This window comes from Arvicanthis niloticus, chromosome 4 (assembly GCF_011762505.2).
Source record: "Arvicanthis niloticus isolate mArvNil1 chromosome 4, mArvNil1.pat.X, whole genome shotgun sequence".
NCBI classification, from domain to species: domain Eukaryota; kingdom Metazoa; phylum Chordata; class Mammalia; order Rodentia; family Muridae; genus Arvicanthis; species Arvicanthis niloticus.
In genome coordinates, this window is record NC_047661.1 from 113,284,063 (window position 1) to 113,311,836 (window position 27,774).

A 27,774-nucleotide genomic window follows, 5' to 3' on the forward strand; every position below is an offset into this window, starting at 1 on the left:
GGTATTAATATTTGATTGTTCTTTTATACTTCATCTTCTAAAAAGATTGTGTCAATAAAGATTTATCCCAGACCTGGTCCATGTGTACTAGTCATCAGGCTCCTTGTCCGAGTCACTAATTTGAGGGTTTTAAGGCTCACAGAATATATTCCCTGTTCATTATTAGTGAATGTGTTGAGACACACTGCCGTTCAATTTAATTATATATTTCTATAAAACACATGCATGCGTGTATACACACACACACACACAAGTAAGTGTAACTGTTTAAAAATTACGATTGATCAGAAGCCCAGAAGACAGAGAGTTGATGAAAGTATGGTGGAAATGTTGGTAGAAGAGTTGGCGAATACCTTAAGTTTTGCTCTGTTTTCTTTGAAGTATCCTGCGAGGCTGAGAATTGTGGCCATAATAATAAATTGATTTCATGTTAACTGGTGAAATGTACAAGTATCATGGGAGATGCTCATTTTGTGTTTATTTTTTTTTTTCCTAGTGTGTGCTGTATTTGTGGGCCTTGAAAATTCTTTACCCCAAAACACTGTTTTTACTTCGCGGAAATCATGAATGTAGGCACCTCACAGAGTATTTCACGTTTAAACAAGAATGTAAGTATGCTGAGAGGCTTATGTCATATAGGCTCATTTGTCATTGTAACTGATAAATAAAAACATACTGTGTAATTATTCTCTGTGTAAAGTCAAAAGCTTTAGGTGACATTATTTCATGTCATCTTTCTTGAAAGAGGATACATAATTTAGCTTAAAATATATTTGTATTTTTGTATATTTGTTCTTGGAGAATATAATACAATGTATTTTGATTATATTTAGACTTCACTCCTCTCTCTAACCTCTCCACGGCTCACTCCCACCTCCCACAATTGCATTGTTTATATATTCCTAAGTGTGGGGCCATCCAGTAGAACATAGTCAACTTCTCATGGCCCACACCCTTAAGGAAAACTAAGTCATCCCTCCTGTGGAGGACATCCGCTGTCCACAGCGCTCAGTTACTACAGAGTTTATGAACCTATTCCTCCTTTTTGCCAGAAGAGGAGCAGAAAAGTTGTAAGAGGCAGAAATTGGAGAAGTTCAGAAGAAACAATGCCTTCTGAAAATGACAGGAGCCCTGTACCCATGAACTCACAGTAGGTGTGGTAGTCTACACAGGACTTGCACAAGATCGAGCCAGAATGTAATTTTTAATTATAAGTGTTTTTATCAAGTGACCTATTAATCTGAGCTAAAGTTTCATGTATGCCATAGAACAAAACTAGTGATTAGAATAATGATTCTACACGTTAATCTTACTTCAGTCAAGAAAAGGAAATAGGGCCCAATTGAACCTCTGTTTTAGAGACCCATAGATGTCAGCTGACTTCTAGGACATAGACAAAATGAAAACTGATGCCTTCCTTTAGACGTAGGGACTCGGATGAGGGGATGCTTTAAGCTTTGTTTTTCTTTTGTCTGTTTTCACCATTGCTTACTGAAACGTTAATTCTTTTTCTCTCTGTAATTTGGTTTTATATTCAGTGAAGCATAAAGACTTTCCTAAAAACATTAGCTGTGAGTCAGTATGGAGAAAGCAGAACTCTACGATGCGGAAAGAGCTTCAGAAAGTTTCGTGGCAGTTGCATTTCTATAAAACCTTATGGGAATACCAACCAGCTTTAAAGCTTTATTGCCTTTTGTGTGTGTGTGTGTGTGTGTGTGTGTGTGTGTGTGTGTGTACGTACGTGTGCACGTACAAAATATATACTGTTTGCATTTATCAGACAAAAGATGGTAAAAATAAACAATATAGATAAATGACAGAACCAAAAACATTGTGTATTACGGTTAATCTGTGAATCTTAGAAATCATATTGATTCTGTTTTAGAGTGTCACACTCACATTATCCTGGCAAGAAAATATTCAAAAGAAACAAAACAATTTTAGTGACATTGTCCTAGTCATAAAGGCATAAAAGTAAATTTTTCTTTTCACATTTCATAGGTAAAATAAAGTATTCAGAACGCGTTTATGATGCCTGTATGGATGCCTTTGACTGCCTTCCCCTGGCCGCGCTGATGAACCAACAATTCCTGTGTGTACATGGTGGTTTGTCTCCAGAGATTAACACTCTAGATGACATCAGAAAAGTAAGCTCTGTTATTGTCCAAGTCTATTCACTCTATGTCCTTCACCAATCACTGCAAGATATTAACCACCTTGCCTCTGTAACCGCTTGCATCCTATTCAGTTAACATAACTGAATACAGTCACATCTCCAAGATTTGTATCAAATCTTACCTTAGGGACTGGGGCTTGGCTTATCCCCTTGGCACATGTCATTAAAAATACCTATATTTGATCTCTAAAGTGTGAAGAAAGGTTCATTTTCCTTTTGTCAGTTACTCCATTTCATATTCATTATATGTTAGAAGAAACTGCTTGGGCCTTGGAGAAAATTTCACAACTTTACTTTTTGAAATATGCTTAATTGTGATTTTGTTGTTGTTGTTCTTATAAAATATTAAAGTCAGCATCTAGAAATAGCAAAAATGATATTGTTTTGAGTGAATTGGATAGATGGGTAAAAGAATGGTAGACATTTTCAGAAGCATACTTTTAGATGGTGTGGACTTTCAGTCTTATTTCCCAGCAGAAGGATAACTTGGGTGGAGCCAGGACACACATCCTTTTAATAGAACAATGCACACATGCACAGTAGCACTGCATGACAGACATCATATTTTATGTCTTTATGTTCATAATCCTTATAATTGCAGCTGGAAGAAAAAATCTGAGAGAGCATCAAACAAATCTCACTGTATTTTTGATACCCAGATCCCCCCAATTACAGCACAGCAAACACATTTTGTTCTGTCATCTATACCTATTCTTCTGGTTGCCTTAACATATGACATTTGTGTGTATTAATGTGTAAAACATGCTGCACTGTAATTTGGGGATAAGTTTTACCATAAAGCTTTCAGGCTAAGAAGCCAAAGCTACATTTTTCCTGCACGAATTACTGATTTATAAAACCTGACACAGACTCCTTCTCCTTTCTTTAGAGACCTAAGAAAATGGTGTATGCTTTTTTTCAAGCTCAGAAGGAAATAAGAAAATGATTCTGACCTCCTTATACTATTCTTGCCAGTCATTTTAGAAAGAATAAGTTGCTTGAATTATTCTGAATTGCTGTGTTTCAACTATTAAAACTGAGTGTTGGTTGAGTTTGGCTAGAAAGATGCATTCTATCTGGTATTTGTTTGAGCCTGGTATGTTATAAGTAAACTCCAGCTTCAACCAAGTGGTCCAGTAACCTTGATGTCAGTGAGTATCCAATATCTGGTTCAAGTAAAAGCTTACTTAAGATTCCTCATGTACAGAACTCAAATTCTGCCGATGGCTGTGCATTATAAAACATCCTATGATGTCATCTGGATAATTGATACTTATTTCTAGTTTTCTTGAGCTTAAATGTTTCCATTGCTGCCTCACAAATTTTTATTTCGAGCAGCATTTACAAGTTAATTATGTAAGCTGTCTTTAATTAATATTAGTTTAGTAATTAGTATTTTCCACTGTGTTTAGTGAAAAAAATCAAACAATTACTCGTCCTTATATACTAGTAACACTATAGCTGATTACAACAGGGAAGATGGAACATACAGCAATACAAACAACCAAAGGTGTTCTGTTAACAAATGGTGGGCATGCGTGTAGGCTGCACTTGCAGTCATGACCTTAAATGAAAGACACAAAGTGTATCCAGCATCCTCCTAACAGGGGGAAGTGATAACAGTCCACTCTTTAACTTTTTATTGTTTCTGGGGTGGGGAGATAAAAATCGAAAGGATATAGCAATAGCTATTGAACTATTTTGTTAAAGGGCAGAGGGGTGGAGGGAGACAGAGAGAGAGAGAGAGAGTGACAGAGACCCAAATTTTAAAACAAATAATAATTTCGATGACTTACTATTTTTCTAATAATTTTTGTTAGTAGAACTCACAGCACTGAGGCAGTAACCTATCAAATCATGAATATACTTCTATAGCATGAGTATCTTTTGCAATGAAATTAGTGTTTGTCTTTATCTCAGGAAGGCAAATATTCAAGTCCTTCCTTGCGCACACCTCTGTCGTTACAACGCAACTGGCATTAAAGTACAACCTGTCCCTCTCAGGGACAGGAGTCATATATTCTTTCTTATCGAAAGGTAATTATATGATTTTTTTTGTTTACAAATCAAACAAGGGGCTAAAGAGATATCTGTAGCAGAGAACCAGAGGTCGAATCCCAGCAGCCATGTTAGGTGACTCACAGTCACCTAACATCTCTGCCTCAGTAGACACCTGCACTCGAATGCTCAAACCATTGTGCAGATACATAGCAAACACAATGACGTTTTTAAATTTTTTCAATTTTTATTTTATGTACAATGATGTTTTGTCTTCATTTATGCCTGTATAAGAATATCAGATCCCTGGAGCACCAGTTACAGAAAGCTGTGAGCTGTCACGTGGGTCCTGGAAATTGAACCCCGGTTCCTCTGGAAGAGCAGCCAGTACTCTTATCTGCTGAACCATCTCTCCAGCCCCAACACCATTAATTTCTAAAATAAATCGTTAAAAATTAAACAAAAGCGCATTAAATAAACCTCAGAGTCTTCTCTGTGTTAATGCCCTCTTATGTACCACACCATTACTGTTCCTTCTCTTGTGTGGCATAGACGGCAGTGGTATTTGCTAAGTGTTTAAAGCATAATAGGGAGCTAGATAAGGACAAAGCAGTTTATAACTGGAAATCAAATTTCATATGAAGGCCCGTAGGAAGCTGGTAATGCAAAGAAGTGTGACCGTGCAAGTGGCTGGATAAATCCCGAGTTCCTTTACTGTCATACTCTTATTTGTGCCAAGACCAACTAAAAGATCGCAAGTACTTCACCTAGAAGCAGAGGTGGCCTCTAAGGAGTGAGCGTCAATATGACACAAAGCAACAGGCTCCTCTTAAAGTAAAAGCCACCTGCTCTCAGAATCATTCTGTTAGATACAACAAAATAAAATTTAAAAATAAAATAAAATAAAAGTTAATGCCCATCCAGATTTTAAATGACAGTTCTCTGCAGGCAACAGAGTCTCAAAACCTAGCTTCTTCACAAACAAGACAATAGATTTAAATCATGATAGTGACTATGTCACTCGGATGGGAAAAGCAAGGAAACGCTTAAACAAGAAGATGATACAGAGGTGAGAGGAGTAGAGGGAGAGACGAGGGGAGATACTAAGTGGGTCCATCATGAAAGAGAAGAAGAAGGGAAAGCCAGAGCGATGAGAGGAGTGTTTGGGGACTGGAAGAGGGTTAGGTGACATCTCTGCCATCTGAGGTGGTCATCACTCAGCTGGATTTCTGTGTGTTCTGAATTCTCATTGTCCAAAGATGAGTATTTTGTTCTCTGTCTTCTATTTTTCTCAGTTAGACCGATTCAAAGAACCACCTGCTTACGGGCCCATGTGTGACATCCTGTGGTCAGACCCCCTGGAGGACTTTGGAAATGAGAAGACTCAGGAACATTTCACTCACAACACAGTCAGGGGCTGCTCGTACTTCTACAGGTGAGGACCCTGCGTGCTGGAATGTCTGCCTTGCAGTGTGGGAGTTTACAACATGATTACCTAATGAATAGCTGTGCTGTATGGACGCCTGCATATAAATGCATGCATAGATGATTTCTGTGAACAGGAAGGAAGGAAGGGAAGAGCTGGTGCTGAGAGAAAGGATGGCTGCAATTGATAAAATGTACTAAAAACTGTCTCTATTGCATGAACTGTGGGAAAGTTTTATTACTCAGCAAGCTTTTTTTTTTTTCATCCACAAATGTACTTATGTTCTACCAGTTCTTAGAACTTACGTCAGAAAACTAATTTTTCCTTGCTTGACTAAATCATACTCAGTTCATTCTTTACATAGTTTCAAGGGTTTGGGGCTTCCTGGATGGGTGGAAAACATCAGTTATAGAGTTCCCAGGTAACCCGGCAGATGCTCGTTTGATAAGCAGCAATGAAAATGTCTTCCTAGTGCGTTTTACATTTGCAAATGGAACTAGAATTTCCAAGCACTTAATAAAGAAATCCGGAGCGTGTTTGTGGTTCTGTGAGTCTGGCCTACTTTCCTGATGGGACACCTCACTTTTAGCTGCTTCATATGCTACTCTTAAAGTCATCTGGTCCCTTTGCTTGGGATTCAGTGGTGGGAATGTTGCGAGAAGGAAATTGAAAAATGAAAATAATTGGGAATTTAAAATTCTAGAACACATGCTGGGTTTTGTTTTAGTCTCTCTTTCAACTTCAGAAATAACCCTGATGTTCCATGGAAATAACGGCCATTTCCACCAAATAGTTTGAGCCCCAAATTCTGAAAATAAACTCATTTACACACCTCTGCTGTCTACACTAAGCTGATAACATCCTCTGTGTAACTGGCTATCCTATAATGGAACATTTTGTTTTACACATTAAATTTTATTATGGATGCAGTATTTTTTTTCTTTCGTTTGTGAGTATGACTGGGGAACTAGTTCTGAACATAAAGTCATACTTTCTGTAAGCCATCTTGCTGAGAGTGCCTTGTGTTTAACATATCAATAGTGAAGCTTATTCTGAATTGAAGTGTAAAGTTATGGATTATCTTGTGTTTTGGAAGCTGAGATGCCAAGGCCTATGAGTATATGGGGGATAAAATACTCTATAATTCTGAAAAGGCTTAAAACTTTTTTTTTTTTTTTTTTGATAATTACTCAACATAGATGTAACATTTTGTGAAGATGTCTTTCCTTGTAGTCAAAACATTGTTTGAAGTCGATTAAAGCCAAGAGTTAGATCTTTCAAATCTGGTGTTAATTTCCCCAATTATGTAGGTCTCTAGGTTACCTCTTGTTTCACTAAAATCACACCATACAAGATCCAAACAGGATTTTAATGTTGCATCATGTTGTATTTAGCCACAGTACAGCACTTTGTTCTGGCTTCTGGGTCATCTATTCAGGAAAACGTTTCTCTGAATGAAATCCTTGTAAGCTTACAGACTTGCGAAATATATTTGTTTTGTGTCTTAGTCACTTTTCTATGGCTATGCTAAGACAGCATGACCAAAGCCACTTATGGAAAAGAAGAGATATTGGGACTTATAGTTTCAGAGGGTGTCTAACCATTTTGTTAGAGAGCATGAGAGTGAGCAGCCATGGCACTGGAGAAGAAGCTGAGAGTTTACATGTTTTGACAACAATCATGAGGTAGAGAGAGCTAACTTGGAATATTGTGGACTTTTGAAACCTCAAAGCTCACTCCTAGTGACACACCTCCTTCAACAAAGCCACACCTCCTAATCCTTACCAAACAGTTCCATCAACTGGGGACCAACTATTTATATATATGAACCTGTAAAAACCATTCTCATTCAAACCAACACATTCTGTGAACATAGACAAAGACATAAATTATTGTCATCCAGATAATTAGTTAAGCACATTCTCATACTTTTACTCTCCTGATCATATGAGGTTCTTCACAGATGTTGGTGTTTATTCTTAACAGATACTGTGTGGCTGAATCCACAGCTTGTAACACTGTTGGCAGAGGATTCTGATTTAATAGTCTGTCAAATCTCATTTGTACAGAGGTTTTTGATATTTTTGTCTTTAAGAACACCTTGAAAAGATCAGATAGATTTTTAAAAATTACTATTTTAAAGTTCATCTAGACAAATATGTGAGCATAAAATTAGTGAAGGAACTTAGTGATCATATTCTATTGATAATTATTTTGATCTATAATTTTATTTTACATGTCTCCATATAGTCTAGATCTTTAATTTGATATGCCAGTATATCCACTGTGTAACATTTTATCCGGGCTATAGTTTAAATAACATATAGTCATTCAGAAAAGAATATGCATATACACACACACATATATATAATATATAATATATATATATATATATATATATATATATATATATATATATTATATATATATGGCTGGAGAGATTGCTCAGGAAGTAAGAGTGTATAATTCTCTTACAGAGGATCCGAGTTTAGATCTCAGTACCATATCTGGTAGCTCAAAACCTCTGTAAACCTAGCTATACAGTCCTAGCCTTGAATATCTGCATGTACACACACAGACACACAAAATTGAGAATGAAAGAAACCTAAAAGACTTTAGATGTATCTGGATGATTTTTTTCTAGTTTTTTAATTATATTCTTGATAATGCCATAATGTCTAAGACATTCTGGTTTCTTTCTCGAATAAACCTCTTTTATCTTCCTTCTACACCTGTCATCCCACATACCTATCCCTTTCCCGGATTCATGCTGTTGACATTGTTAGGTGACTCATTTGGTTTAATCCGTATCACACTCATGACCCCTGAATTGGGACAAAGTAATTGATTGAAACAAAAAACAATCCTTAAAAACTTGCTCCCCTCACCCCCCAGGATTCCCATTAACTTCATATTCATAGACCATAGGTGCCTGAACTGTTCACACAGGTTACCGAGATATTGAATGCAGCCCAGCATTAGAGTGGGGGTTAGTAAGCACCATGACATGTGGGAGAAAAATCTTCATAGAAAACTCTTGGTAGGATTTGGGTCTTCCATTACCATTTCATAACTGCATCTGATAAATTATGGCAGCACAGTGTTCTGGATTTTTCTGCTTTTCAGTGTCTGAGTTAGTTAGGACATTCCAACATTGGTCTGAGAATCTAGTCTTGAGATACACTGATGTGAATATTAGTGTACCCATGGCTCTACCTACAGCTCACTTGAACTGTACAAGTGAACAGTGGCAGCCCCAGCTCTTCCAAGCACCCCCCCATTCTCCTATTTGTTTTACCCTGTTCTACTCTAAAGTTCTAGACAAGCTCTTTTCTTCTGCCTTTTTTTTTTTTTTTACTAGATCTTCTTCCTAAATAACCCTCCAATCTGAAATCACAGTTACCTATTTTATTATCTGGTGAATTTGAACATTCATTTAAGCCATTTTCTTGTTTTTATATCCAATAGAAATGTATACATAAGGATACCAAGTAACAATGATACTGTTCATTGTATCAGTAATCATAATATCCAAGAAACAGAGACAGTCCAAAAACCTACTTAGTCTACCGTATCGCAATGTACATATAAATGTAGAAATATTAACTTTACAGTTAGATGTATAGTCAGTCTGTGTGTGTACAGTAATTATTATAACTCATATATGCATTGACTATAGCAAATGAAATTTATCTAAACAAAACCACATGTGCCAATATGGATAAATGATATAAATATGATGATGAGCAAAAGATCATCAACAGTCATATAGTGAAGTGAACTCAGCCTACAAGAGAACTCATCTATAACACTGAAAGCCAAGGTGACAGTCACACTCATAAGAGTGACAGCTGGGAGGAAGTTCTGGGTCTCTAAGAACTAGAGACAAAGGTGTCCTTTCTGTGAGGGGACGTCATGTTCTGATCTGTGTTCTTTTTTATAGAGATATTTAACATCGATAAAATGTTAGCCTTTGTGTTAGGAATGTAGTTCAGTGGTGGAGCCTGACATACAATAAGGACCTGGGGTTGAGCCTCAGCAATACAAAGTAAGAGTTTACTAAAGTAATAACTGCTACTTAGTAAGATGCAAGAGAAGACTGGGTTCTGCAAAAGTTCTGGCAGGAAGAGTTGAAGCCTCAGCATCTAAGATCTAAATTCCTTAGAAGACCCTGGGGCAAAGGAGAGACACAAAAAGTCCTAGGAAAAGAAGGCTGACTAAAGCCCCAGGGCACCCCAGGGCTGAGTACCTATTACTAGACCCAAGCAGCAGAGGAGTAGAGCATCTGGACAAGCTGGAAAGGGTAAGAACAGGAGGAAAAGGACAAGAAGGAGGAGATGGGGAGGGGACGAAGAGGAGAAGGTGGTAGTGGCATCTTCCTCTCCATACCATGGCAGGGACTGAGCTACTGGGCTGAAGCAACGAGGAGGACCAGCACCCTCTACATCCCCCCTCTGCCCACTATGCTTGACTGCCTTTGTCGAGTCTCCTTCAGTGACTGCACATGAGCTCCAGAAAGTTGCCAAGTACTCAGAAAAGTGTGTGCAGAAAGCTGTGGGTTCCCTCTGCTGGAATTTCCCATTGCTAAAGGGCCAACCTGCAATCCTACTTCATATAACAAAATGCTAAGTATCAGGAAGGTCTGGGGTACAAACTGTAGAGGCAGCGATTTTGTAGGCCTAGGGGTGAGGTGGGCTTACCCGGAAAGTTCTTCTGGGGTCATTGACCGCATTGTGGGAGAACTGGCCACATCAACAGGAAAAAGCACATAGGGAAAGCATCTGCAAAGGCTTATGCATGCAAACACATTGAAGTGACACTTGTAGGAAAAATCTGGATGAAAAAGTCTAAGGTATTTTTAATTCAAAGTCTAAAGTATATTTGATCTGTTAGAAAAATATAAATGAGACAAGCAGATTGACCCCAACTTTTCTGCAATTGCTCACATGTTCTCTTCAGCTTTCGTTGTTCACACACAATCTGTAAGCCGCCTCTGTACAGAGTACTAACCCTCTTTCATCTAACGATCCACATCCAACTTGGAATCTTATGCAAGATCATGGTCTCAGTGCTCCTTCATGTCTGACAGACTAGGGTCAGGGGTGGGGAGACTTGCTGTCTTACTCTATAATGTCTATATAACTTATGAAATATTTCATCTTTGTTGTATTTTATTGCTGTGTGGATTTTTAAATCTTTTTAAAATCATATAAAAGCCTCATGATAGAAGTAATATATCACACTTATCATGTCAGTACTCAGCCTTGCCTGCCTTCTAACAAAGGGAACAAGCATCCCCTTGTCTTACATTCCCATCCCTCTGTGAAATCAATAAATCCAGGGCTCTGATATACAGTACACACTTACATGTGTGTGCAGATGAACTGAAACTCTTTACAGTTTGCAAAGGAACCATTTTTGCTAAATCACTAAATCCTTCTTACAATCTGTATTAGTTATTTCCCCTGCTGTGACAAAATGCAGGACAAAGCAGTTTGAGGAGGGAAGAAGGGTGCAGCCTGTCATGGTGCAGAGGTCAGGTTGGTTATAGCAGCAGCAGCTACTCACATTACATCTGCTTTGCAGTCAGGAAAGTGGGGGGGAGGGGGATAAATGCAGGTGCTCAGCTTGCTTTCTTTATTTTATTCATGCCAGGGTCCTCACCCAAGGAATGTGCTATCACATGTGGTAGATCTGCCCACTGTGGTGGGCCTAGTGTTAAAATCTCCCACACAGATGTGCCCAGAGATTTGTCTCCTAGGTGTATTCTGGTACCTGTCGAGTTGGCCATCACTGCCTACCATCACACAGTTGATAACTCTACCTATGTACTATTTTAGAAGTATTTATTTTTCCTGTTGACTGGAGAATTTGTGCAAATATATAGCATAGAATCTATTTTTGTCCCATATACTAAATTGTTTCTCCAAAGTAGATTTTTAAAATTTATGAATATGTCTATGTGCATATTTTAGGTTCCAGTAAATATTTGTAGTTTATTTATAAAATGGTGGCTTTCTGACTTTATTTTCAATTGTCAAAAGGTTTTTGGTTTTAAATTTATTTCAAGGCATCTTAGAGCAAAGGCATAGCTTTATAAACAGCATTTTCAGTTTACATTTGCAATCCAGGTTTCAGTTATAATGAGGCTGATTTATTTTCACTCTTAATTTTAATTTTTACTCTAGGTGTGTGAGGATGGGTGTGTGCGAATGTGGGTGTGCAATCCAAGGCACACATGTGGAAGTCAGAGGACACCTTTCAGGGGTAGTGTCTTCTCTTCCACATGTGTGTACCTCATCTGACTCAGAGAGGAACCTGTCCTCAGGAGCAGGGAACTTGTTTCCTGGGTGCTCTGTGTTTGTGCTGGATCCCAGCACCATCTGGATGTCTGTGTGATATACAGTGACTCTTGAAGACTTCGTAACCTCCTCTCCTCTTTTCTCTCCATGTCTGGCAGTTACCCGGCTGTATGTGACTTCCTGCAGCACAATAATTTGTTGTCCATACTCCGAGCCCACGAAGCCCAGGATGCAGGGTGAGTAATGCTGACGGTTTTATCAGTGATAACCATTTTGTCAGGTGTTCTTCCGCTCAGCTTAAGCAATGCAGACTCCCTTTGGCTAGGCGCACACCCAGAAGGAACTACTTTTCAAATGGACTTCTAGCAACACAGATATGGCAGATGGGCAGGAAGTGCATGACCACTCATATCTGGTTTTACATTTACGTTTATAAACGTTAAGTTGAAACCACACATAAGTTTATGAACTGCTTTAACGTCACTCCATCTTTAGAGTGAAGCAGTCTGTTTCCATTTGTTTTCTTAAGGACTTGCTTTCTTAGAGCCACCTCCTTTTACTTCTACCAGTTCTTGCAATCACCATAATGCCCGGGAGATAAATCATCAGCTGCTTCTTGGTCTCAGTTCACAATGTGAGTGAGCGTCACAAATATGTAAAAGACATAACAAGTTGTAGAGTTTTATAGGGGTGACATGTAGACATTTACTAAACTAAAGAAAACAAAATACCATATTCTATCAAATAATCCTCTACAATTAATTTTAAGCTTAGTTTTAAGAGTCTGGAAAACTAAGAAGTGTCAAGGGTTTACCCTAAATAGTTTTGAATCTGAATGAGAGAAAAAAGGGAGATTTATCTTTGCAATTGAGGTCTTTTCTCCAGTCCTCTCAGGCTTTATGGAGAGAGGCCTTTGATTCCCACTAAAAAAATAAAATAAACTCATCCTTTTACATTTTGAACTTTCTGAAAAGTAAAAGGACTCCTTTTTAAAATCTGCATGCTGAAGTGGCATATTTGTTCCCTCCAACGGTGGCACATAAGGTACATGTCCCTGAAACATGACAGAAACTCAGGTTCTTCTGAGTGGTGACTTAGCAGGTAGAAGCTGAGCTGACATAGTGGAGTCAGTGTGTTGTCACTAATCATTGAAGTAACCCATTCATGCACATTTTCAGGACTGCTCACACTTTTCAGGGTTGCAGTGGGCCGTGTTATTTTGGGTGTCTTTTCTATCAGGCCAGACATTGAAAACAGATGTTTGTTAATCGTATTAAAATTCAGGAGATTGTTTGCTTGCATAGAGATGGTTGGTTTGACCAGCTAATGTCAATTAACATCAAGTATTTTTGTTTAAAATGAGCTTTTGTTTAAAATGAGGAAATGGAGTACATTTCATGTAGTTTTGATTTGTGCTGCTTTGTTTGTTTCCTCTTGGTGAAGGGTAGGAACACGTGTGACTTGACCCACTGCTTTTAGGAATCCCATTGCTCATGGACAGAGTTTGTGATTTCTACTGTCACGCTGCTTTTGAATAAAATTTTCATTTTCCTTTGGGAGGGGAAAGAGCCTGTCTTATGCACTCCCACTATGACAACCCCTGCCTCTGCCCCAATAAAAGCATAATTCCATAAACAAGATATATCTGAACTAGTTTAAAAAGCTTTTTAATAGGGTGTTTCTTTGGGGAAAAGTCAATGTGTATTTCCAGAAAGAAAAAAAAAATCAAAATCTGCTTAAAATTAAACCTTTAAAGTGGCTGTCTGTATAAGGGTACAATTTGGGCTACTTTTAGAACTAAGTTATGTTAAGATACAAACAAACAAAAACAAACAAACAAACAAGCTAAGAAATGATAAGATATTGTTGTATAAGAATGCTTCTAAACTGATATTCTCAAATTTGTAAGCGAGAACTCATAAAGTGTTTCTTTATGGTGATAAAACAAGAGCCCTCACCTCTAGTTCTTATTTGGTAGATAATTGCAGTGTTATATTATGAATTATTTTTATCCTGGTAGAGGAAAAGTAGCAGGAAGGCTTCTCATGAATGTTCATTACTGATTGATTAATTCTCACCCTGGTGAGACAATAATCTTTGCTGTGCAGACACCAGCAGAGCCTGGTAATAAATAAAGTTTTAAAATAGAAAGACTCAGTTAGTAAAATTCATAGTTTTAATGAGACATTCTTTGAAGGAAAAAAAAAATCACTGTGTCCTAGAAAATCACTAGCCACAGGTTCATATGTAACCTTATACAGAATAGTTTACAGAATGGCTGGCCTGGGCTTAGTGGTTTCTCTCCCTGTATCTTTCAACTGACTTGATTGGCCACTGTCTGAAAACCACAGTGGCCATGGCAGCCTCTGTCTTTTGTGTTGAACACCTGAAAATGAATTAGAACTCTACTGGGTTCTGCCATCCCTGAGGTTTGCCAAGTTTAAAAGACAGGCCCATTTGGAAACCACATGTGTGATTCTAGGTTAGCATTCTCGTCCCTCCTGAAATGGATCGATGCCTATATTCAAAAGACTCAGAGAGGTTTTATTTAATGCTTATCATTGGGATCCTCTTTGAAAGACAGAACGTAACTAATTCCCTGGTTGCAGGTGTGTAAATTGGTGTCCATGCTCAGCTTGCTTATGACCTTGTGTTTGTTGTCTGCAGGTACCGCATGTACAGGAAAAGCCAAACAACAGGCTTCCCATCTCTAATTACAATCTTCTCGGCACCAAATTACTTAGATGTGTACAATAACAAAGGTGAGCGTGACGCCTTGGTGATGTCCTAAGTAGCTTGTGCCTTCATGCTTTAACTGATTTTGACTTGAGTGTTAACATTTTAAACCATTTTTCTTTTTGTCAATCCCTTATATACTTAAAGGGGTTCAGATATTTGGAGGTGGAGTCCATGCACTGATGCTTTTAACATATTTTCTACATTTTGTTTAGTGTACAGTAGAGATGCTCTCTGCTCTCTGATAAATACAGACTTTCTAAAAAATAATCATTGGAGGTAAATGGTAAACCATGCTCTTTTAAATAGCTACATTTATATATTTAATGTATGATTGTGTTTGTCCAATGAAGGCCTGTCTATCAAAAAAGAAGTCACAGCTTGAAATTCTAATTTTATTTTTTGAGCCTTTACTATGATTCACTTTCTGAGCTGACCGAGTGCAGGTTTAATTCCTTAAAATGAATCTTAAGCTTCAGGGTAACTCTTAACTGATGCTCACCCCTCCTCTATTGCAAAGTGAGTACCTGTAGCCAGTTGCCTCTCACAGATTCACCCAACCAAGATGTCATGAATCAGGATACAACCCACAGTGCTGAACTTTCTTTATGAAATGCCCTACCTGCTTTTTGAAACAAACAGGAAAGCCAGAGGGTATCATGTCCTTCTATAAGGAAAGGAAAGATGAAGGGACCAGGACCTTCCTTTCTCCAGAAAGTTATCTTATCTAAAATGACTTGTCCTACCATGTTTCAGAGCAGATGCTAAAATGTGGAGAAAGGATTAAATCTAGTAGCCATTGGTCTGGGTATTATGGAGATAATGTCTGAGTGTGATATTTTAGAGATTAAGAAAAAAATAAATCAGTCAAATTATATATGAGGGGAAGTATAGTTCAGGCAGGGTGGGGAAAAGGCAGCCTTGTTTCTAAGCATCTTCGAAAATGGAATTCAGACAGTCCCTATACTTTAGCTAATGTGATAGATATTCTCTTACAGAAAGTGGGATCCAGACCTTGACCCTGACAGCACCCAGAAGCCAGACTAGACCACCTTCCTCAGTAGGACAACTGAATAGGTAGTAGTGAAAATTAGGGAAAGAAGATTCATTTCAGTGTGCCCACATTGCTAATGGGAACAGGGAGGTTTACTGACACTGCCCTTTCAAGTGCATCATTAGGGTCCTGACATGAAATTGAGGGTCAGAAATATGGATAGTGAAGCTGTCCTTGTCACAGTGTGGTCCAGGCCATCATTGCCATCTGGCTCTGGCCTCTCTTACAAGTCGATCTGACATTTGTCATCACTAAGTGGATTCTCTTTCCAGGGCACAAGTGTCCCCTCTGGCTGGCACCATGCTTCAGCTTTTTTTTCTCTCTCTTTTTTTTTTTCTTCTCTTTTTTTTTCTTCAGCTTTTTTTTTCTTGAGATTCCTGGGGGAATTTAATAGTGTAATAGCTCAAATATGGTGCATAAGTGTGTCTTTGGGATATTTTCCTTCCTGTCAGGACAGTTACACTCTTGCCCACAGCCTGGCGTCCAGAATATCTGAGGAAGGCCTTGACCTCCATTATTCCCAAGTGTCTGTGGATTATTTGACAGCTTGCTGCATTTGTTGGATGCTCTGTCTACATAGTACTTCCTCTTGTTCAGAGCCACACCCCAATCCCCATAACTTCTAACGCTACCAGGAAGCATGCCTCTTACCCCTCTCTCTGCATGTGTCTTTTACCTGCAGTGAGTGGGGTCTATGCTCAGACCTTCCTCTCAGCCCAGAAAGTGAGGAAGGCTAAATGGCACATACTGTAGCCACATAACCTTGTCTAAGGCCACACAGACTCTGACGGGCCTTCCTCTGGAGCTAAGGAGTATAGATATTCATGGACATACTACAGCCATGTCATAGGTGGTTCCTAGCAATGATGTGCTGTCCTTAGAGAGGCAAGAATGCCCAGTACAACAGAGCATGCTCTCTGCATGTTGTGTGCTCAGAGGCAGTCCATGAAGCAGGATGCTGAGGATTCTAATGACTAATGGTGTCAGCCAAGGGGATCCACACGAAATGCATTTGACAAGAAGTATGTTTCTGAATGGCTAGAGAAAGCCTTGTTTAAAATTTTGATCCAGACATAAAAGAATGCTCAACTTTTGTAGGAAAGATATAAAAAGTAAAGGCTAATAAGTTTTTTTAAGCAACAAACTTAGTTTGAATTAATCTAATAAAAGCTAATTATTTGAATCAGTGAGGTGAAAGTTTTCAGTATTTCTCAGGACGTGAGCACTGGCCCGAGCATTCGCCACCATTTTCCTGTAATATACCTTAAGCGTATAAATTATACATATTGTGCTAGAGAGGTTCAGTCTGTTTTCTACTAACCCTAAGGAGCAGTGCTTGTCTCTAATCTCAGCACTTGGGAAGCGGGGGCATTCTGATCAAGAGAGTAAGGTTACCATCAGCTAGGAATTTCAAGCCTAACCTGGGTGACTTGATATCATATTGCCATAAAACAGTAGACAGAAAGCACCAATGAATATAGTGCCTTCCCAAAATACTTTCTGGGCAGCTACTGGCTGTCAAATAGCGTTGACAGTTAAATAAAACCTAACCTATTAAAATGAAGGCATGTCCATGTCATTCCATAATGTCCTTAGAGACTTCTCATTCTCCTGTGTAACTTTTTCTTGGTGCAGATAGCTGCTTCTCATACACTGGCTATGTTGCCTCTTTGTGCACCGTTCAGATGTGACAAGCCAGGGACTTGAGCACAGAAGGGGGTGCTCCACTGTCTTTGAGATTTCTGTGGATCTTTAGCTCTGATCTCTTGCTGTGGGTAAGCCATGGTCCTTCAGGAAGAGGATAGAACTGTTTGCATTCAGGGAACCTTTTCATAAAGCAGAATTCCTCTCAAGAGAAAAGAGAGACTGAAAGAAAAAAAAAAAAGAAAGGTGTATTCTTCAGTAGGAACATAATGTCAAAAGACTTTTGTGTCAGATTTCTGAAGCACTTTAAAGCTATTATGCTAGCAGCTTGTACAATATACGGGGGTAGGAGTCCATTGTTCACGGCTGCAGTGCAGATTGTTGATTTGAATAAAATCGATCTTAACTAGAATTTTAAAAAGCCGTGCTATAAAATTGAGCTGCAAGACTCTCCGCCACATAGTCAATAGAAAAATAAGAGTGAGGAGACTGTCGGTTAATCTTTGATAGACGATGACTGCAAAGAATGTTAGTTATGTCACAGTTAGTGGAGCGCCTGCAAACTAAGGCAGAGGTGACCCTCTCAGGCTGAGTGGAAGGATGAGAAACGTAAGGTGATCATGCAGTTTTAGGACTAATATTAGCTGTGATCACATGTGTGTTTAACATGCAGTCATACCCATTAGTAGCTTCCTCTTGCCTGTGATTAATCAGCAGCATTTGGGAAGTTGGTGGGACTAAACCTCTCACCCTTTGGTGGCCCCCCTCACTAACTAGGCCATTGCCTGTCTTTTCCCATCTACCTTTTCACAGTTACTTTCACATACATGCACACACACACACACACTGTCTCTCTCTCTCTCTCTCTCTCTCTCTCTCTCTCTCTCTCTCTCTCTCTCTCTCTCTCTCTGCCTCTCTCTCTCTCTCTCTCTCTCTCTCTCTCTCTCTCTCTCTCTCACACACACACACACACACACACACACACACACACCTGAATCTCTTCTCCCCTCACTCTGACAGCTCTTGCGAGATGCCGGGGCAAAGAATGGACATTTAGATCACAATTGTCCCATCCTACAAGAAGCTCATTTTCACTTACTGGATATGCAGTGACAGCTCTCTAAAGTGAAGGAACAATTGATATTTTGTAAATAATGAATGGAGTTGCTTTGAGGTTGCATGCTGTGCAACATGAAAAGTCCATCATCGTTTCTTGTTTCTTCGTATTTCCTGTTATTGGCTGCCACACGTTAGTGCACGGCTACTCAGGAGCGGCCAAGAAGATAGTCGTCCTTCTGCTGTTCATTCACAATATCACCACATATTACTTAGAATACACAAAGTATCTGTATAACCTGCAGAAGCAAACTTTAGCAGTTTTTCAACTTACTGCCCTGAACAAATTTCAAGTTTGCATCTAGCCACATATCTCTCCCCAGTTAAACTAATTTGCTCACACCCCTATCCATTCCAGTAGAGTAGATGCAGCCATAAGAACACAGCATTTCCATGCCTCTGTTGGAAGCCAGTTGTTAAAGAGGGTCATTTCAGACAAGTATTCACTGGCATCTAGGTAAGCATTTCACGTGTGGGAAACTCATAAAATAGAAAAGCACACGTTAAGACCTAAGATTTAATACTGCCACTGCATGTTTTAATTAGTTAATTATGTATGCATGTGTGTGCAAGTATAGGTGTGTGCTTGCTGTGGGATATCTGTGGTGGTCAGATGAAGGCTTTCAGGAGTCACTCGTCTTCTGTCCCCTTGTGGAACCTCAGCATTGAACTCACATCATCAAGACCATGTGTCAGCACCTTTGCCTGCTAGGGCATCTCGCTACCAGATACCATCTACTCTGCATCTTAATTGAAGTGATCCCTATAGAACTCTTGTGTCTTTGCTGGAACAGTGTTCCCACTTTTGTAGAAAGCACCACTACCTAATGAGTATAGTCAGTGAAGTGATTACAAGCCTTCAGCAAAGGAATAGCACAAGTAAGATACACTTGCTCTGCCTTGTTCATTGCTGACACAGTTACTGAACTTCATTTTCAAGAATGTATAAAATGAAGTATTAAGAAAGTGCAGTAAAGAAACATAATGCATTGTAGGCTAATGTAACAATTTCTTAAAGTGTTTTTCAACCTTATTTTATTTTAAGTATATGGGCCTGAGTACATATCTATACACCCTGCACATGTAGTACCTAAGAAGGCCAAGAGAGGGCATCAGATCCCCCAGAACTGGAAGTACAGGTGGTTGTGAGCAGCCACGTGGGTGCGGAGACTCCAACTAGGTTCCTCTGGAGTTTAACCACTGAGCCATCTCTCCAGACCCTTACAATTTTTACAGTATCCCCAAATAAATGTAGTAAGGGTAATAAGAATCAGTTTTATTAATAACCCATCAGTTATATAAAATGAGCCCGAGAGGTTATCTTAGAATGAGCTACATTACCCATTCTACCCAAATCTTGTCTTTGGTTTTTCACTGATTTAAATTTTTATTTATTTTATTTTATTTTATTTTATTTTTATTTTATTTTATTTTTTGAGTTGCCATGCCTCCTCTCCACTATGCTGACCCCTGAGTCTTTCACACAGATCCACTATGGAATGCTCCTTTGTTAGGTGAACAAGAACAACTGGGAATGCACTCTGACACACTAAATGCATTTATAATCAGTCCAGTGATCAATTAGATTATCACACTGGACCTACTAATCTAGGAATCTCCACATAGCATTTAACACAGAAGAAAGGCATAACAATATAGAATCAATGGGTGGCTGGTATTGCAGACCCCGAGAGCTTCTTGACCTTTCCCCCCCAGACCATGTTAATCAGTCTTGCATGGCTTTGCTTCCATGGAGAATGGTGTTGCTGCTGGGTATGAGGCCATGTGTAGTAAGGTAACCATGCCTAGGAAATAGTTATCAGTGTGCAGTTACAGGGCAGCCTTTAACTTCCAAGGCTGTACCAAGTCTCAAGCTGGTGCTTACGGTGGCCTTGGTCATTCCTGTTATGGCACCCTTGGTTCTGAGTCACTATTGAGTCCATATACCTCACTGTGCTGACACAGGGCCTCTTTCCTGATTCCCACCTGTACCTTCCCTCTAGACTTCTGCTTGTATATAACTAGGTCTGGTTTTACATCATTTGGAAACCATCTTGACTTTCACCTACACTTCCCTTTCCTGCCATCTCTCTCCTTTTCTTTGCTTCTTTTGTTTCCTTGACCTTCCACACAACTATCAACTCCTACAAATATAATATGTATGACCATAAGTGAAGAAAAGAATGAATACATCTTCACCATTTCCATCTTTTTTTTCACCATGTTACCCCAAGTTTTTCATCTGAATAATCACCATGTTTAGAATTGGCTGGTACTATGCTTAAAAAGTGAAACACAGGAATTGGGACTGAAGATTTCCACCAAGAATCCACCAAGAATCCACCAAGCAAATGGAAGTCCAGCCCACACAAGACCTGTGTCAGAAATCAAAAATTTAAAAACAGTGAAGGACTGGGGAGATAGAACAGTGATGGGATGTTTGTCTAGCATGTTCAAAGCCCAGAATTGACAAAAAAAGAAAGGAGGGAATCACACCCTGAAGTGTGTGTGTGTGTGTGTGTGTGTGTGTGTGTGCTCGATACATGCATTAGAGTCCTGACAACACTCTTCTTCCTCCATCGTATGAAATGGCACCATCCAAATTTTACACAAAGAAATATATAACAAAGTTTTGAAAGGTATTTTAAGTTTTATGAAGGATGAACATATATTCAAATAATAGCTATACAGAGGTTAGGAATGCCCTCCCATCTACTGATTAAGGAGACCGAAGCATACATACACCAGACATATTGTGATCTGCCTATGTGCCCCAGATATTTACAGTAGAACTTAGATCTCTAATGACACAAAAGTAATAATGATAAATAGCTCAGTAAGCTGATGATCAGGTTGCCTCGTGCTGTGTATATGTTTCTGAAAATACACTACATCCTTTAAATATGTAGTAAAGCCTACAGTTCACAAAATCATGATCACATTTTAAATAACACATTATTTACGGCCAATAATAGTAAATTGTTTTTGTCTTACTCATTCTGTGGAATGGACTAATCATTTGCCTATTGGGTACTGATTCACATAGTAAACCAGTCAATATCTCATACTAAAGAATATCACTGTGAGTCGGGCAGTGGTGGCGCACGCCTTTAATCCCAGCACTAGGGAGGCAGAGGCAGGCAGATTTATGAGTTTGAGGCCAGGCTGGTCTACAGAGTGAGTTCCAGGACAGCCAGGGCTACACAGAGAAACCCTGTCTCAAAAAAGAAAACAAAAAAACAAAACAAAAGAATATCACTGTGGTTAAGTTACCTGGAAACTGAAAAGTTGAACAATGACTTGAGCTTGCATTTTGCACTTAAGTGTGTGAGGGGGAGAGTGACCTGCAGAGGCATTGTGTCACCACATATAGTGCCTACCATGGCTTGGTTTGTCCTTGCCTAAGCCATTGATGGTCTTACAATCTTGAATGAGAAATTATCAAGCAGGACATAGAAAGGAAACCAGAAACTAAAGTTTGAGTTAGGTTTAGAATGCAAGGGACTGTGGAATCTGTTCATATAATGCATAGTATACTGTGGAGAAGTGTGCATTCATAGAATAAACATGCATATGTTTATATAATAATAAATGGACATCGGATGGCCCCAAAGTAATCATTAGGAGAAGATTCATGGTATTTCTGCCAAAATCAGAAACCCCTTGCCTGTGGTCTTGTGCACAATTCATAAACAGCTCTTAGTCATCGGCATAGTCCTGCACAGGTCATGGGCACTTCTAGAAAGTATTCTAAGCACACGTGGCTTAACTCAAGACTTTCCCTCCCAGTCTTTTTGCCTCCTTCTGTGAAGGTGGGACTTTGCAAAGGAATATGGTGATGCTAGGTTTCCGCTAGAGCAATCGTGGGTGGAACAATTGGAAGGAAATCACATTCTGAATCTGTTATGCATAATTTTGCTATTTCTGGATAGATTATGGTGATTGTACTTCTAGCAGGCCACCATTTGTATCTTTCACACTTTTATTGCTTTTCTTTCCTTCTCCATCTCTTTAAGATGGAAGTAGATGATCAATTATAGATAAGGAAATGAAAGTGTTAACACAGGTTAGAAAAAGAATAAAATTCAAGTTGTTGAGAATCTCCCTTTGGATTCTGACGATCTTGCCACTTGTTCTTGCTTCGTTACCACCCTCTCTGGTTATTAATATTGATGGTAAAGGGTATCGGTAACCTTCATTATTTCATGAAATTAAATGTGTGTGTGTGTGTGTGTGTGTGTGTGTGTGTGTGTGTGTGTGTGTGTGTGGGCATGTGTGTTTGTGTGCCTTAACAATTTTAAAATCATAGAAGTCCCTAGGTTCTAAAGCTCTGACTATAGTCCGGAGATTCGGTGAATGGTAAGGCACTGCAACAGCATGATGTATATGCTATATTCCTTGGGCTCCACTGGATACTAGGAGCCAATGATGCTACTGAAAGTACTAGAGGATTTAAGATAAAGCTCTCTAGTAGTCTTTGCCTTCTTTGACAGCATCGCAATAAGTAAATAAGATCCAGTATCCATTCCACAAACAGGACTGGGCCCTTGGTTGCTGGTTTTAAATATATAGAAACATGACTTTGAGGATGGAGTTCTGCAAGTATAATAAAAAAATGTATAATTCTAAAATGATTTATTCTGACATCGCAAGAAGAGTGAGCAGGGCAGCTTTCTCATATGTAGAAGTCAGGTTCTTTCCATTGCCTCAGTCTCTACTGGCAGATTTTCACACCTGCAGCTATAGGAGAAAACTATTTGTTCTGTGCTGTCTGGTCTGCTGTAAGACATGGTGAATAACTTAAGGCCCACAAACATGTCATAGTGTTTCTGCATCCCTCTGGGACAAATGTAAGTGATGGGAGGGCATAGGAACTTGCTAGTGGAATAGAGAAGCTCCCGGCTGGTAGACGGGACATGTTTTAATTGTTGTTGTTGTTTATTTCTTCCCAAAGTCTTAGCAGGTGTTCCCCAATGTTGGTGGAAATACAATCATCTATATTATGTTCACTGCACTGGGTGGGGGTGCCCGTGTCTCAAATATTCGGAGGAACCTGTACTGTTAAGGATGCAGTTTCATTTTGTAATCCCAGTGACAGGGGCAGGTGTCAAGGGAGGAAGGAAGGTGTGGGAGGTGGAGGATGAGAAGTTAACTGTGAATTTTGTGAATGCAGATGCTTCTCACTAATTTGATTTACTTTTTATACATTGTGATGATATATAGTTATTGTGAAAAACACCAAAATCTATGAGTAACTTATAAATATGGGATTGTTCAAAGGATTCTTTTACAAATATGTCATGTCACTGGAGAAAAGAAAACCTGTTGTGGTTCTTCCTTTTAAGTTAAAGATTATTCTTCTCCTCTCCTTCTCCTTCTCCTTCTCCTTCTCCTTCTCCTTCTCCTTCTCCTCCTCCTCCTCCTCCTCCTCCTCCTCCTCCTCCTCCTCCTCCTCCTCCTCCTCCTCTTCCTTCTCCTTCTCCTTCTCTTCTTCCTCCTCCTCCTCTTCTTGTTTTTATTCTTCCTCTTCTTTTTCTTTCTCTTCTTCCTCCTCCTCCCCCTTCTTTTCTTCTTTTTATTCTTTTGCAGAGTAAGCAAAAGTCCAGTTAGTAATTGCCTAAACAGTTACTGAGAACATTGCTCATTCACCGTATTAATAATGAGGTTTTCTGTTAACACCACTCAAATGGGAAAGAGGTCATATAAAGCTTCTAGATCAGTTATAGTTATAAAGTAACAACAAAATGATTTTATGTTGGGGGTCATCACAGCATGAGGAACTATGTGTTTAAGGGTTGGAGCATTAGGAAGGTTGAGAGTCACTGGTCTAGGTAAACTCACATGTTCAGGAGGAAAACTCAGCCCTAATCTAGGTACTTTACATGGCCCTGAGTGTCCTAAGTAATTATTTATATAATATACTACTAGCTGTCTAGGCACAAGGCCTTCCACACTTCTTGTCTATACAGAGAGTAATATAGAAGGAAAAGGAGTCTCTCCAACGTTTGATAGACATTGAATGCTTTGTACCGTTATGGTAAGTGTATATATTCTAGCTAGATGATTTGTATTTGGGCCAAAGTTTGCATCTACTGGCTTGAAAGTGTAGATGCCTCTCTGCCCTTTGCTTCTCTGCTTGTTCTCAAATCATGAGAATACTTTAAAAGCACTGTGATTCTGTGTGTAAAGGTCCAACCCGAGTGCCCTGCTGTGCGTAGAGGGTAAGTGAAGCTACCGCTACTGTAGCAAAGTCTCTTCCCATGGTAAAGAAACAAAATAAGCTGTATTAGCTTCTTCAGGAGGGACTGAAGTAAGCTGTGGTGAGCCCGTGTTGAAACAACCCCCATTTACCACATTGCTCTGCAGAACACAACTTCTCCTCAAGTCACTCACCAGGGCATCCTCCAATTGTGAGTTTGCATCCCATTTCACTGCAGCATGTACTTTGGCAAAAGTTGAACCATTTTTAAATATGAATACCACATCCAAAGTTAAATTAGTATCACTGCTAGGACTAGCATCCGTGCATGTATAATTTATGAAGGACAGCGGGGAACAGTGGAAAAGGAGTGGGTTTCCTGTCAGGAGAAGAAAGGGGGTGAGATGTGTCAATTTTGGGTTGCATGATCTGAACAGGTTTCTCCATTTCCTTGCTACAGTTGCTCTGTCTGCAGCTACGGGGACACACACACACACACACACACACACACACACATTGCTTCTCAGATTTCTTTTGGGGATCAAGTAAAATATTATAGAAAGCTTCCCCCTGTTCTCTATCCAGGGCAGTGTTAATCGCAATATAATTATACCTGGGTAGCAACTAGGAATAGATCCTGAGACCTGAGAATACCACAATCCACAGATGACCAAAGACCGTGCATATAATGGCACAGTGCACACTTACCTTACACACATTATCTCCCATCACTCAGAACACAGTATACAATGGCAGTGTTCTATGAGAAGTTGCTGTTCTTAGTTGTTGAGAGACTGATGGCAAGAAAGGGAAGTTGGTGTGTGTTCAGTATGGACACACTTTTCCTCCTTATCAGACCTTTGCATGCAAGCCTGGCGACATCCTTGTCTAGCAAAGGCCAGCCACCCTTCCTTTCTTTTCTCCTGTGAAACCACCAAGCAGATGTTAATAAAAAGTTGTGGGGGGAGCAATAGAAGGGCAATTACTCTGAAAAGACAGGTTTGAGCCTTAAAAGACTTTTTTGAAGGTATAAAAACAAATGCAGTGGTAACAAATTCTAAAAAATCATTAGCATGAATCTTTTGCTCAGATAGTTAATGTCAGACACTAGCAATACCTTGTCTTGAAGATCAGAAACACTGATGCGGTAATTTGTCAAGGTGTTTTTATGTTTTAATGTTTTGTTTTGCCAAATGGCATGTTGCATAAATAATAGAACAATGCCAAACACAATTTCCAGAAATATGCTGGATTCAGAATTCTATCAGAAGAAAAGAATTTTTTCTGCCTTGCTATCTGAGCTAACTGTACCATCTGTGTTTCCAAAGTGCCTGATTCTATGTTTTCTGGGGCCATATTAGTCAACTAGGTTTAGAGTTGAAAGCAAAGGCCTTATTGCACACAAACATGAGGTAACTGCCAGTTCCTAAAAGCATCGATGTATATAGGATGCAGCTTAATACCTACAGCAGACAAATCACAACATAAAAAAGATGTGTCTTGACAGGCAGTGGTGGCACACACCTTTAATCCCAGCACTTGGGAGGCAGAGGCGGGCAGATTTCTGAGTTTGAGGACAGCCAGGGCTACACAGAAAAACCCTGTCTGGAACTGCCCCCCTACCCCAAAAAAGATGTGTCTTTCCTGAACTCAGACACTGACCAAGCCTACCTAAAAGATATCCGAGTTGAGAAACAATTTCAGAGACAGTGGTTTTCTGGTGTGCACCCAGACCCAGGATACACAGGGTGAATGCAACAAGTGTCTTATGTGAAAGAGACCAACAGGATGAGGGACCACTTTCTTAAAAGAATACTGTAGAAGGAACTGTGTCAGCCTCTCAGATCTAGTCTGAGTAAACTGGAACAGGACACACACACACACATACACACACACACACAAAACAACTACAGCCTGTTTTATGATACCTGTCCTCTAAAACAGGGAGAGAAGTTAAGACAATACATATATGTGGCATAACCATAATCAAAGTTTCCTAACAAATATGACATCTGTGTGCAAGCCAAAGGCTTTTAGAATTCAAGGAAGGAAGATGATCTGTCTATCAAAGGGAATCAGAAAGGGATTCCCTGAGCTGATAGTGTTTGGACTTCTGCACTGTGGGGAGGGCTTGGATTTCAGAGACAGAAAACAACAGTCCAGATGAAGGATTCGTTTTGAAAACATTGTTATGTCAAAGACAGGGTTGTACAAGAGGCTCTGCATTTTTGTGAAAGTCCAAACCCAACCAAAGCATAGATACTAACAGCTTTTGTTCTGTTATCTGTCACCACCATCACTTGCTATAATATATCCCCTATATAAAAGTCAACCTAAAAGTACAATGTAATAAAACAACTTTCTGCATATTTAACTAGTCAGTGTAAATAGCCTGTTTTACAGCACTCAGGATCTAATCATTACAAACCACCAATACAATGCTCATCATGGGGAAGGGGGAGGTATGGATAGTAAGAACTTGTGTAAATCAGGCAGGTTGGAAATGAGACAGCATCCTTATTGAAGGGCTTTCATTTAGGGGGAAATGTATTTGTTCTGTCTTAAGGTCAGTTGAGTAGAAAAAGCAGGTGTAAGTTCAACTTGAGTCTGTCCCATAAGATAGTGTTGTCAGTCAGTAAGCTAAGAGTCTCCGCTGAAACACATGGCTCAACTGTCCCTGAAAGTACTCACAGGGCCCTTGGCTCATTCTGTATGGGCTGATCAGGATTGGCACATGGGTTTCCATACGCAGTTAGGAGTAAGAGTCCTGTGAGAGTCTATCTAGCCCACATGTATCACACAGGGCTGAGAAGCGGGCAGCTTTGCTTCAGGAGCCCTTGGCTGCTACAGCCTATTCTGAAGTGGACGCCAAAGTCAGCGCTCTGTTATTTTATGTGGCCTTAAATCCAAATATCTTCCTGTATTTAATTTTTTAAAAATATGCAATTTATACGGATTAATATAAAAATTGTGATTGCTACTTGGGGGAAGAGTTTGGTTGGTTTGTTTTGAAAGAGAGACAGAGACAGAGAGAGATGGAGATAGAGAGACACAGAGAGAATTCAGTATCTGGAGACCTTACTAAATTATGCCAGACCAATTTAGCATTGCCACCTTTTTCTT

At 39.4% G+C, this 27,774-nt stretch overlaps 1 protein-coding gene across 2 annotated transcripts in view; it reads left to right on the top strand.

Moving 5' to 3' along the window:
* Ppp3ca (protein phosphatase 3 catalytic subunit alpha) overlaps positions 1-27,774 on the top strand; it is a 275,444-nt gene that overhangs the window by 211,821 nt on the left and 35,849 nt on the right. For both annotated transcript variants that reach the window (XM_034499495.2, XM_034499496.2), the window contains exons 4-8: positions 497-608; positions 2,002-2,147; positions 5,470-5,609; positions 12,061-12,138; positions 14,570-14,664. In XM_034499495.2, the coding sequence (XP_034355386.1) occupies positions 497-608; positions 2,002-2,147; positions 5,470-5,609; positions 12,061-12,138; positions 14,570-14,664 (571 nt within the window). The remainder of the gene's footprint in view (positions 1-496; positions 609-2,001; positions 2,148-5,469; positions 5,610-12,060; positions 12,139-14,569; positions 14,665-27,774) is intronic.